This window comes from Pipra filicauda, unplaced genomic scaffold (assembly GCF_003945595.2).
Source record: "Pipra filicauda isolate LSUMZ 115617 unplaced genomic scaffold, ASM394559v2 scaffold111_size4109106_pilon, whole genome shotgun sequence".
In the NCBI taxonomy this organism is placed as follows: domain Eukaryota; kingdom Metazoa; phylum Chordata; class Aves; order Passeriformes; family Pipridae; genus Pipra; species Pipra filicauda.
The window spans coordinates 3,683,648-3,697,153 of record NW_024103563.1 but is presented as its reverse complement, the minus strand read 5'-3'; the positions used below and the strand labels follow the sequence as shown (position 1 = coordinate 3,697,153).

The 13,506-nt window shown below is 40.8% G+C and overlaps 1 protein-coding gene across 23 annotated transcripts in view; it reads right to left on the bottom strand.

The window, feature by feature from the left end:
• ANK3 (ankyrin 3) overlaps window positions 1–13,506 on the bottom strand; it is a 205,785-nt gene that overhangs the window by 38,172 nt on the left and 154,107 nt on the right. For 16 of the 23 annotated variants that reach the window (XM_039382705.1, XM_039382698.1, XM_039382696.1 and 13 more), the window contains 8 exons: window positions 9,360–9,571; window positions 7,703–7,910; window positions 7,053–7,149; window positions 5,597–5,825; window positions 4,869–4,994; window positions 3,991–4,113; window positions 3,469–3,495; window positions 1,638–1,719 (listed from right to left, as the gene is read on the bottom strand). In XM_039382705.1, the coding sequence (XP_039238639.1) occupies window positions 1,638–1,719; window positions 3,469–3,495; window positions 3,991–4,113; window positions 4,869–4,994; window positions 5,597–5,825; window positions 7,053–7,149; window positions 7,703–7,910; window positions 9,360–9,571 (1,104 nt within the window). The remainder of the gene's footprint in view (window positions 1–1,637; window positions 1,720–3,468; window positions 3,496–3,990; window positions 4,114–4,868; window positions 4,995–5,596; window positions 5,826–7,052; window positions 7,150–7,702; window positions 7,911–9,359; window positions 9,572–13,506) is intronic. The other 7 variants (XM_039382749.1, XM_039382751.1, XM_039382784.1 and 4 more) reach the window with 1 other exon arrangement.

Genomic DNA, 13,506 nt, shown 5'->3' with positions numbered 1-13,506 from the left:
GTGCACATGCATACACACACATATACACACACACACGCTTGTGTGAGCAAAAAGAACAATCCCTGCTGTTACCAAAACTGCTGGAGCTGTGCCATCGAATTCCCTGTAAATATCTAGAAGTTCATCACTCATATGCAGTCGCTGGAGCAAGCTCCCTGTAGTGTAAAGCAGGCACAGCAGCTGTCCTCCCCCTGTGCTGGGCAGTCTGTGCTCTCTGGAAGAGCTGCACCTCCACGCTCAACTCCTTCCCTCACACCAGCAGGTGCAGGTGGAGTTGTGAACTACACACTCCATGTGCACAGGAGGTGGTGCTCAGCTGAGGGTCAAACCATCAGTTTGTGCTCTTTCCTGGCAAACACAATCATATCTCATAACCTCTTTAGGTACCTCACAGCTTTAAGCAATAACCACTGCCAAAAGGGACAGAATAGGTAAAGAACATGCAAGAATTCCTACTGTTTCAATCCATCTTTTTTTTTGAAGCTCAAGTGGACTTAGGTTTATTCTCACCAACTTTTTGTAAATGAGACTTAATGGACCTTTGGTGAATAAATAAGTCTTTTTTTTTTTCCTCAATGAGGGCTAAAAAATTTATTGGGAGCAATATACACAGTCATCAACCTCCTTTCAAGCAACTTAATTTTCCTTGTCTCTCAGTTCCCATCAAGCCTGTGACAATACCTTAACAGTCCATCAAGATGTCTCAGCAGATCTGATAGCTTCTTCAGATGCTATATGCTTGAAGTCTTCTTCCAGGCCTGAGAAGGGTAATATATTCTGGAGCACATCTGATCCAAAGAAGCCACAGATCTTATAGGATAAATAAACAGCAGCCATCCACTGGGAACTCCCAAGACCCGATGAAGTTTGTCTATGGATTTTTGGAATTATATCAAAGGGTCTGTTGCAGGGTAGCAACTGAGAAGTCACAAGTGAAAAAAAAAAAAGGCAAGAAAAAGCCTGGAAATGGGGAACAACAGCAGTCAACCTCAGACAGGAGAGGTGAGGGAAGAAAAGCTAAGCCAAATACATTATTGTATTTAACCAGGAAGGAAAGGAATGCCACAGGTCTGGTCAAGGGGAACATAAAGTCTAAGAGGAAGCAATGTGTGGTGCCAGGGAATAAAAAGCATCTGCAGGGAACAGAGGAAAAAGAGAAGGGGAGGAGAAAGAAGAGGGAAAATATAAAATATGAGAGAGTCTATTTTGGCTAAGCATCTAAACATTTAAGTGCTTATCTGAATGGCTTTCTCCAGCCTTGCTGAGCTTCTGTGTAACATTCCCTTCTATAGCACCTCTCTTCAATGTTTCAAAAGGAAGAGGAACAGACTCTTTTTGAAAGCAATCTGCAATCCTCCCACTCTGGAGCTACATGGCATTTTTAAACACTATTGTATTTTTACTTAACTAACACACATATTTTGCCAGTCAGGATTCTTCAAGCTCTCACAACACAGGAGTTCACAGACCATCCAAGAGTTTTGGTTTAGACAGTTTCTTTTTTTTCCTTTTCTTTTTCTCTGTTTTTTTTTTTTCCCCCCAGAGCGACACCAAATACAACGTTTATAGAAAAAATGTCTCTTCTCATGAAAAATCACATATATATATGGTTTAGTACATTGGTAAGAGCAACTCACTCATTCCAGGCTCAGTCAGATAGCTGTAGCGCTTACGTAAAGCAAGGGAGACGAAGTTCTGGCGCCGGTCAGCTTTCTCCATCTGCAACAAAACACAGTCCTGCTCAGTGCCTTCAGCATCCTACCCCCTGTTTGAACAGAACAATCCTCAAACCTCAGCAGGATGGGCCGCCACAACCCCGCAGGGGAGAATGGATGCTTCCATTCAGCTTCAGGATGGCACACTGAAGCCAAATTTGGGCAAGCTGGCAGGGAAGGGACAGAGCTGGTCTCTATTCCCGTGTGCCATGTGATGAGTGTCAGGCACGGCGGAGCAGGGAGCATGGCTACTAGAGGTGGCAGAGACCTGCTGTGAATGACTACCCTTCTGGAGCAAGCAGGGAAGGGACTGGAACCCTAAGAGTGAGCCCAGGGGTTCATTCCTGCTCACATCATCTCTGCTAATGAGGCAGAAGAGCTTAGATAGCAGATGCAGCTCATGATGCTGCCTTCAAGTATATCAGTGCTATATTATCCCATTATCACTTAATAAACTGCTTCACACTACTAGAAATGGTGTGATATTATTCATTCTCTGTAAAATAAACCACCTTTGGCTAGAAACAGGAGATCAACAGAAAAGACTGCAGGTACAGACATAAAACATTCATCAGAGTACAACTTAGATCGATTGCATATTTTGCCCCAGATTAATTTGTCCCAAAAGCACATACACCACAATGTACACTGGCTTTAAAGTGAATACATTAAGGACAAAAAAAGGCATGGGAGGGGATTTTTTAATATGCACAAAATGTAAAGATGTGGATTAGAAAGCAGACTACTATTAACTGATAAACTGCATCATAAGTTGCTCCATTCAGTGGCATGGTTGCTAGTGTGATGTCTTAAGTATTAATGGTCCTCCAGAGATCAACTCACTTGAATATGTGGCTAAAAATATGGGTTTTTTAGAAAGGAAACTATTATTATAGCTATATAGTAGCTCACTGGGAACAAATTCTGTGGAGTTAAAGTGATGTGGTTGCTATAATTATTTTTTAACAGGTAAAGAATGTTTTTGTTTGGTTGTTTTTTGTTTGTTTGTTGGTCATTTTTTTTAATTATTCTGATCAGCAGGTGACAACTGCTATTTATTTGCCACCAGGAAGAGCAAAAAAAAAAATTGTTGCTAGGTAAATGGGAAACATCTATGTACTTTCTTTTATAAGATGATCTCAGCTACTACTACCTCTAATGAGTAAGACCCATTCAACTTCCTGACAATCTAATATTGCAGTTTCCATCAAACAATGGAGTTTTAAGCTGCAAACGTCTGAGGTTTATTTGAAAATAGATTTGAACACAATATTTAGAAATTTTTCTTGGTTGCTTTGCTTTTTTGAAAGAATCCGGTTTAGTTATGGAGGTAAAATATTACAAGGCCACTATCATGGCCTCAGCAATACATTTTTCCTTCTCAGAAATACAAGTCAAAGCATGGTCAGTATTACTCCAAGAGGTAAAATCTTATCCACTAAACTCTTCTTGATTTTGACAAAAATGGCCTTGGTCTGATATTTAAAATTATATAGTTTTTCATGAGTTAAATTTTAGACAGCTATTATTCAATGCTTAATTTAATTTCATAATATATAATCATGTTTTTCCACATTTGTGCATTTATACTGTTTTGCAACAGAATATCAGATGTCGAGGATACAGTTATTCTGTAGGTATCATTTCAATGCCATAGGTTAAAAATAGTTTTTTAGGGTTTTTTTTCTGTAACATATTATTTTTCTTCACTAAATCTGAAGGAAATAAAAACAGAAGACAGTGTTTATATTACCTCATCATCTTGATCTGACTCTGTTTCCTTTTGGTCCCAAGATGCATTGCAGAGACAAGGAATATTATAATGGACAGCAGGGAAAAGAATATCAGGATATGAAAAGGACCAAATTGGGAGCACAAAATGCAAGCTGATTTATAAGGCAAAGCAAATCCAAAATGTCAACAGAAAAGAAAAAAAAAAATCTTACATCCAATGCAAATAAACACGTGACATTACTGAAAGCATAAATCTATGACTTGCAGGCTGAAGCATGAGCTGTAAACAGAATTGTAAAAATTATAGGAACTTGACACCACAGTAACAAGAGACTTTAAAAGCGTTCTACATAGAAGAAACCAATAAAACAGAAATTTTAAAAGCCTTTATCATATTCCAAAGCATTCTCATTACTGACAACTCACAGGGTTTCTTTATCACTAGCAGGAAAAGAAAAAAAAAAATAGACAAAAACTAAAAGGAACAGAAATAAATCCAACCCAACCAATAAGGAAAATATTTACTTTTCCCAACAAATACCTTTTTGTGTGCTGGCAGAGTGATATTCAAGTTGCAAACAGCTGTTTGTGGCAGTCCTTTTGTAGTCTTTGGTTCTTTCAAAAACGATAATCGACCACAGGGTTCCTGGCTGGTGTCTCTTACCTAGAAAAGAAATTTGAATACATTATAGTAATATGTAGTAATTCAGATTCCTAGAGGAGGTTTCTGGAGAGTTTCTCTGAGCTTCTCTCCACAAGAAGCTATCTCGTGTGTAAGGACCAATGATACTGAGCTGGAGCTCAGCCTGAGGTGCTGAAGGAGAAAAGGTGTCACCACGAAAGGGTTGCACCAGCCTAAAGCTCTCTGACGAGCAATCCAGGCAAGACAGGTTGTTGACTGTGTCCAACTAGACAGTTTCATACTGGCATATTACTGATAGACATTTTCTGCTCACCATTTTTTTCTGCCACTTGTGCTTACCAAAATGCTTAAAAACTTCTTCAGCACGGTAGCTATGACAAGGCTAAGGAAAAGTGAGTGTCCATTCATGGCAATTTAGACATGAACAGTCTGTGCACACTTTTTGAAGGCTGTTCTGTATTACAGTATGTTATTGAATGCAACTCCTTTGCTTAGTCCCTAGGAAATTGTGATCTACTGGCAATAAATATGCTGGAGGTCTAATTTGAGATATGGCTTTAGTAAAAGGCTGTGAATCCATATCATGGGTATTCTGTTCCCAGATCTGCCAGCAGCTCTTTTGTGGCTTCAAGCAAAGCACCCTCTCCATGTTATTCATATATTAAACAATTACACTTACGTTCTTGGGGCAAGTTAGTCCTACAGGGCTGAAAAAAGGGAGGGAGAGGCAGGAGGGAAGAACTCAGCAGGATCATTTTGCTTTGTTTTGCTTTTACCTTGATAGAGAATGGCAGTCTATTTTCTTTGAAAGCATAAAAATTAAAAACAAGCTGCTGTCCTCCTTTAGTCAAAGGGGCCAGATTTCCATAGCAATCAACGTAAATAGGTTTTCCTTCCAGAACCTATCAAAGCAAGAAATAGAAGTCAATGAAACCTCTTTTCATAGTAGATCCATGCACATAAGTGTATCACGATTTCCCCCAACCCAGTTCCTGAGTTTAACACAAGTCCCCACTCAGATAAAATTCAACAACAAATCAGAAAACCACCGTGCATTATGGCGAGGTATTTTGAGTGCAGTTTGGGAAAACATGAGCTACATGACTGGCTTTTCTGGAGTAAAAATGTGTAGATTTCTTCAAGAAACAATGAGTTGGTAACTACATATTCACCACAAACCAGCCCTACTCATGACTGTGTGTCTGCGGGGCCAATGAGAAGGAATTCCAGGTCAGCTGTCTGCAAAGCCCAACCAAGGTTACTTGACAGCAGCGAGTACAAAACCCACTGCAGGCTGCACTGGGGAGACATTTGGAGACAGGTCCTCATGCTCCTCCTTCCATCTTGACCTTTTTTGTCCTCCTTTCCAGAAGTTTTTTGACACAGCCTTGGTGTGAATCTTTATTTAACTTAACCGGGCTTATAGTGGCTTTTGCAGGACCTGCTGCTACTCGGAAAACACACTGTCCACCTACAAAGAGGAAGCCAGCTGCAAGAAACGTACCTCAATGTCTTTGCTTCTTGCAACTTCTTCGAAGTTCTCTTGTTGCTCCAAAGTTTTGTCCACTTTGTCATCGGTCATGCAGAAGCAACGCAAATTGGATTCCACAGGGTCATTCATTTTGGCAAATATCACAAACTTTGCCATATAAGGAACGCATATTAATTCTCTATAAAGCTGTGTTGCCAGCCCAACAGTCTCGAGTACTTGGTGGCAGTCTGCGAGCCAAAATCTGAGTGGGAAAAAGTGAACTATTAAATCACCTTTCCGTATTACTCAAACATTCCTTAAGCCTTTAAAGAGAAACCATGTTCTGTATCCTTGGTCATTCTGGATGTGTACTGTCCTTCCAGACTTCGTAAAGCTGCAATTTTCCTTCTACTTGCAGTGTAGTTTTAACCATTTGAAAATGAGAATACATGGCAATGAAATGTTGGCATACTTATTTGGCCCTTTTCACACTGGTATCAAATAAACCTGTCTATTTTAAGGCTCATTTGAAGCCAAAGCAGGGAAATTGTATTTCTTGTGACCACACATTGTGTATATTGAAATCTGCTGCTGCTGCACTGTACATTTGATTTGCTAAAACAAACTCCTTTATAACACATACATACAGCAAAATCACATCTCCCATTTAGGTTGAACCAAATATGCCCATGGTGAAGTTTCCTAGAGACAGGTGTTATATTGTTATTTTCTCATCTTATGATTAAAAGTTGGAAGACAAATGTGATATAAGTTATAATTATTTTAGTTTATATTTTGTATCAGTCTTTTCCACAATATTTCAGCCCTGATCTATTTGGTTCTTCCAGCAAATTTCTCTCTTTTTATAAAGGTTTTTATAGTTGCAAATATTATTTACTGAATGATAAACTCTCCACGTGCTATACCATGCATTTTCTCCTCTAGAATGCATGATTTCTACAGATATTGTTGAATGCCTCCAATCAGCAAGTAAGTACACTAAGTTCATCAAAATTAATTTCAAGCCATCATTTTTTGCAAATGATATTTTTGGAAAGCAACTTAACATAATTTTCAACTAAAGAGCCCAGAACCAGAAATTGAATGTCTTTACATTTTTAAACAAATACATTTTTATGAATCCTCCCAAATTGTTTTTTTTATGGAATGAGCACTTTAAGCTTTCCCTTTCTCTTGCCATTTGCAGAAAAAACACAAAGCCCTGTGTGGCATGGCAGCCTTCAGAGAAACAGCATGTGTGACTGCCAGGAGACATCACCACAGCAGAAAAGGCCAGGACAAAGCTTCATGTGCAGCCCTGGACGTGTGGGATGCTGATATGTAGTGACAAAGCAGCATCTGGTCCAGTACCGCTTCATCAGTCTTGCAAAAGACTTAGAGAAAGCCAAAACACAACCCTACAACCATGCACGTTGTTAATCAAGGGAAGCTACTCCCCAGGTGCACTTGGCAAGCTCTGCTCCCATACCTGGCTGAAACATTGGTTGTGAAGGAGACACAGTCATTTGAAAACGTCAGCGGAGTGGTGCCCGTGATGTCCTCCCACTGTGCAGGTGAAGTGCCTCCTGTGCAAATATAAACCACGGAGATTTCCTTTCAAACACTAAGCACATACAGACCATGTAAGAACATCTCTATCTTCATACATAAAAAGAGAACCTACACATTAATGTTTACCAACAGCTGGAGCTACATGTTCTATATGACACCACATGTTACACACCAAAACCGATGCTGATGTAAGCAAAGAGCAAACCTACAAGTCAACAGCAAACCCCCCTTGATATCAGCTAGGACAGAATTATTTCTGCAAACTAGTTTTAGTGACAACCATGTTCAATAGCAAGGAACGAAATTCTTCATACTGGTTAAATATAAAATTAGCATTTAATATCTGTTGGGAGAGTTCTTTTACAATGGCATGAAACCAGATACAAAGCTCAGGGAATCAGTGGGAACCTTTGAAATGCCTTCAGTTGGCTTTGCTCGGGAGAGCTGATCTGAACTCCACTGGACCAGAACACCAATGTACCCTTACTGGAAAGCACAAGTTGTGACAGTGAGTGCAGAGATGTTGCTGTCACAGAAACCTTTGCAAAGAGCAGGATTTTCTCTAACCTGTAATGCTACATAGAAGTCGAAGGTTGGGCGTTGTGTCTCCTTTGTATCCATTGGTTACACCTTCTCCTGATGGAGGCGGCACAGGAATTGTCATGGTTATTGGCTTATGAAATTTTCTTCTTCTTGGTTCCACAGTGACAATGGGACTGAAAGTTGCTTTGTTTCCAAGGATTTTTTTGACAATCTCTTCTGGAACTGGTTGAGCCTGTCAACATGAGGAACGTATTTAAACTAGAGCTACAAATTGGTTATAAGCATGCAGAAATATTTTCTAAAAGATAATTCTACTTTCCTTGTATTTTCTGTAGAATTTTATTTCCTTTTTTTTTCCCCAGAAAGCCTTCTCCAATAACTCTCAAGGGTGATTATTAGTATAATTCATGCCTAGTATTTTTTTCAACAACTTACTTTTTATTTCCTAATCGCTAACTTGTACAGTCAAACTATAAATCTCAGAAGGTTCCCTGAAGTATTTGCTTAGAGTTTTTCAGAACATGTTTGGTTTTGTTTTTAATTTACAGTGATGAGTGACACTAACTACAATTTCAAAAGGCAAAAAGAAGTCTATTCTGCACTTCAGAAGTGAGGACGAGACACTGTTTCCTGGAGGTGACGAACAATTCTTACATCTCTGCCAAACTAATTCATGCTCTTGAGGAACACTGTACTCTGACTTACCTTTGTACTTAGTGCTTCCTGTGCTTTTCCATTACAGATTATTAGAAAATAAAGACTTGTTTGGGTCAAATTCATAATGAAATGCATTAAGCTATAGAAGATCTATAAGCAAATTTCCCATTTTCTACACCCAAAAGTGACAGACATGGAAATGGGGGTTTGCATCCCTTTGCCTTTTTTCTCAAGACTAATAATCTTTAGACATGAAATACCATTAAAAGAAATGTTTCAGTGCAAATTCCAAGCACTGGAATCCAACCAGCATCTCTATTTCACGAACCCATCAGATTTTCAGGTTATTAAGTTAATTTTAAGTGACAATTAACACAACTCAAAGAAAAAGATGCCTCCTATTCTTATGGAATATTTCTCCACTTTCTGTGCAGTTTGTCTAAAGAGAGTTTAAGGCTATTTGCTCTTCCTGGATTTCAACCTTTGCTAGAAACACCAATGGTGAATGTCCTAAGATACAGCAGATGTATGTGGGAGGTTTTTGACCCAGTAACAGCTCGCAAACAGCTGCATGAAATCCTTACCAAACACATTCCTGTGGCAAAGGGCAGCCCAGTGACAACATTCACAAGCTGCTGTTTTGCCACAGGAGACTGGGACTGCACAGTGGCTGTGCAGCTCAGAGCTGCTGGCAGCCAACAGGAGCTGGCAGACAACAGCACTGAGGCCGCAGTGGCTCCAGGTCTTTGCTTTTCTCTCCATTCTCTGGGTGCTGAGGAGTTGATAAAAGGGGAGCAGGGCTTTTGCCACAGAGGGGAGGACTGTGCTTCACCTGCACCTGGGGGACACAAAGGCAGGGAGTGTGCCCAGGCAGACACGTGCCCATTCAGGTATCAGGTGTGAATAGGACCTATGTCACAACCCACTCCCAAGGAGCTGCAGGGTTCCCAGCTGCAAGTCCTGTGCATTGAGACCAACAATGTGCTTATAAATGCTGCGGATACAAACACCAGGGCAGCTTTACCTGGAGCCCCACACGGATCCTTTTGGTGAGAGCACCCTCGGGGAAGGACGCCTGGACACGTGGCACCGTCGTGCTGCTCAGCACCCCCCCCTCCGGGCCAATTTGGTTACTCTCCTGCTTGATTCGTGAAACCACTGCAAAGTACTGGGGGAAATCCTTTGTGACGATCCTGCAGATGCGCTTCTTCTCCAGTTCCTCCACGCTGTCCAGCTCTGGTGGGAGAAGACAGGGAAAACAGTCAGGCAGTACCTGCCCACGTTCATCTCACACACATCTGTGAGTGTGAGGTTTGGAATAAGGCTTAAAATGCTTAAGAAGATTGGGGGTTTTCATTATTATTTATTTGCTGTGAGAAGAAAAAAAACGACATTCAGTGCTACAAATTATCAACCTTTGGTTTGTTCTGTGAGCTTTTGCATAAATCTTGACAATGAGGGCCAACAGCACCAGACATGCAGATCTGAGTACTAAGGTGTGACAGTGTCTGCAGCAGCACCTGCCATAGGATGGCAGCTTTGTCACACAGCATAGAAGTCCAAGGAGGGCTGAAGGAGATGTTCAAGCTTCTTCCCTCTCTCATCGCTATCCAGAAGCACACAAGTGCACTGATCTTTCTGTGCACAACTTCAAAAGACATTTATTCCCAGCCTCTTCCCTCATGTAGCTCCAACATGCAGAAAACCACAGGAAATCACTCAGTTCATGAACTCACTCACTTCATGTCAGGCATGCACTCCTAAGTCTGGCCAGCTAAGGCACTTGAGAGAGTTATTTCCCAGACTGATATCCATATAATCCTGAGCAGACACTGTGCTCTCCATTAAACTGTGGAAGTGACAGAGCTCTGTATCCCAGCACTACCCATAAAACCATAGTGAGCTCCCCTTCCCACATCAGGCTGTCGGCCGTTGGGTTATCTGCCCCAAAAAAACTGCAATGTGCCCCTCAGTTCCTAGAGAAACTTAATGCATCCTCAGACACCTGAAACAGAACCAGGTCATCAACAATTAGTTCTCTCAGTCACATTCCCAGTTTGTAGGGTCACCAGGGCTCAGAAAAGTGCATAGAATATCTACCCATATTAACTAATTAAATATGCAACATAGATATACATGCACTGGGGAAAATCTGGGTCAAGAATATAACCACTTATGCAACTATATGTGTGTGTGTGTATGTATTTGCACTGCTGAAACCCCATATGCAATGGTGAAATCCCTTTGATATAAACACTACTCAAGAATGGAGATAATTACATAACTGTCATGCATTTCTCCTGTAATTTCTTATGCTCAGATTTTTTATCTATTGTAACTGAGTTTCATTCCAGCACTCCACAAGTTTCAACTCTTATTTTCCTCCTTAAAAACCATGAAAGAAAGTTTGTTCCTCAAAAAATGACTTTTCTATCAGATGCAGCAAGAGAGAGCAGGAAGACCAGAAAGAATACTAAGACAAAAGACACTTGTAAAATACTTTATGTGACTAAGGCATTTTCCTCCTCTGAATATGTAAGCTCAATTACAGTTCCAAAAGAATTAGAATATAAATTTTGTAAAATGTCAGTTTTCCATTTTAAAACATTCAGCAGGTAGTTTGGATTAATCACACAGTGTTGCTGTGGAATATATGTACCTACCAGAAGAGGGTAATTTCTTATCATTATGTCAGCTCCCATTTACTTTGACTCAGAGACTGATATCTGAAGCCCTCTAATGAATTAGGCATTCTGCCTGCAGCCTCTGGAAGCAGTGGCTTGTGCAGGAGACAAACTGGATTCTTGAACTCCCAGGTAGGTATATTCTTGGCTGGTAAATCCTAATCATCTCCTGTTTGTTGCTACAGACTAAACCCACTGTAAAATGCTCACAGAGATGAAGGATAATTAAAATTCTCCTGAAGTAGAAAATCAGTGGTTTATATAAGAACATTTCAAACCCCTTTGAGCCTGGCAGGCACTCTCCTTTAGAGGAGGAAGATGTGGATATCAGAGTGGCAGAACAACAGTTGGGCATGGAGGGGAGGGACTCTATACAGGGAGGTTATGTTTGGATAATACATGTGTAAGCTTCTATATGAAGTTGCCCTCTAACAGAAAAAAAAAGATGATGAGCAATCAAACCACCTCTCTGACTGCCCTGAGAAATGCAGCGTTAGCATGACAGAATTAATGAAACAGGGAAAACTAGTCCTGGGAGAGGTCACGTTTCAGGAACACACCTCATGCATTTCACAGAAAGAGCTATCATCACTACTATTTTCCTCAGCAGCTGATATTTCATTCCTATGCAAAGTGTTTCAGTTAAAAATCTCAAAGGATTTTTGGGTTAGTTGGTGGGGTTTTGGCAAGGAGCAGAGCTTAGCCATAGAGAAGTATGCCATACACCCCATCCTACAGATAGGGATGGCAAAGCAGGAAGAGCTAAAGCAGAAAGGTTAGTGGCAGAATTGGGAAGAATCTCCCGATGCCACTGTCTCCCAGGTTTGTGCCAGCAGCCCAAAGATCACCTAGGGCTATTAAGTTTCAGTAAGTCAGGAGAAAGATAGTGTGAATACTCTGTGCACATGTCTTCTCCTGCCACCCACATGTATGGTACACTTATCCTATGATGGTTTGGTGGGAGTACAGGAGGAGACAGGAGGTGGAAAAAAGGGAAGGAGGGAAGAAAAGAATATCACACCTCCTCACCCTCTAATCCATGCTACCACATGAGCATTATGTTGAGATTCCTGGATGGGAGAAGAGAAACCCAGCCACATCCTCCATGGTCAGAGAGGGACCTCACACAGGGTGTCTCAGGTCGGGGAAAGCAATCCCACCAGTTCTCTCAGGTGAGAGGCAGTTGTGGATCAAGTTCATCCTGTGTCTACCACCTTTCCTTTTTTACTTTCAGATAAGGTAACACAGAGCAAGTGTCTTCTGACTAGAAATGGAATAAGACAAGTCCCAGAACACCTGGCTGTTTCATGAGCTTCAAGATGTCTTTGCATGATCTGGTATCTGATTTCCCTTGCCAGGGCCTTAAAAGAATTTTGCCAGCACTGAAAAGGCAAATCTCACTGTACTTCACAGACTGAACAGCTCTCTGAGTTCTGCAACCTTCCCACAGTACTGGCTAAAGCAGAGCTGACCTTGTCACCACGCACAGACTGCAAGGTGGGGTGAGCACAGGATACCAGTTTTCCCCATACAGAGACGTGCCCATTAAGAAATTATTGCACTAAAAGTGTGGCATGCAGGAGGCAGCGTTCACAAGGAGAAAAATACAGGAAATGGATGGAGGCAGAAAGAGCACGTGGCAAGAGGCAAGGAGAAGCTGAGGGCAGTAAGACTTGTCTTGAAAGTGCTGGTAACTAGACCCACACTCCCAGCTTCAGCATTTCACTTACACAGTTAGACACTCCCACTGCCACAAGGATGTTTCATCCTCAAATAAGGCAATGCCCTTTAAGTCTGTTTTCGTGCACTTTCTTATCTTGCCATTCACAACACAAAGTTTAACAACAGTATGTTTAAAAACTCTTCCTGGAAATGTGGCAAAATCACTGCAGAGTGATTTACGGTGGTATTTTAAACTTCAGGTATAAACAAGGTCACACTCTGGTTTGATCTGTAGATTCAAAGACGTAGTTATGTAAAAACTCCTGCTTCCCATCTGAAACCACACTGTACAGCTGCAAGCATACTGTAGCCACAAATATTTGCATTTCTTGGCTCACTCACTAGTTTGCAAATGACTGTCAAAAGATTAGCTACCTCAGCGTGTGCATTTGTGCCCACAATTTATCTACAGGCACCTATAAAGGGTGCAGGAATGTAAAAAGCAAACACAAGTTATATCTAAAAGGAGCAAGTCTGAAAATTACAAGACAGAGAGCTTCTTCCTAAAAATAATAAATTCAAAAAATACATATATTTTACTTGGTTCAAGTATAAATAAATGTAATGTGGCTGAGAGCTGTGAATTGCTGCCCTTGTGTTTGAAGACACACTCCTCCTATTCCTAAAAAGGCCAAGTTCCCTGTATTCCCTTAGCTCTATATTTGCCTAAGTACAGCACCATCTTTAAAATAAAACCTATTTAAACAGAAACCTGACTGCACTAAAGAAAAACTCTTTACATCATAGTTCATTGTTCTTTCATGG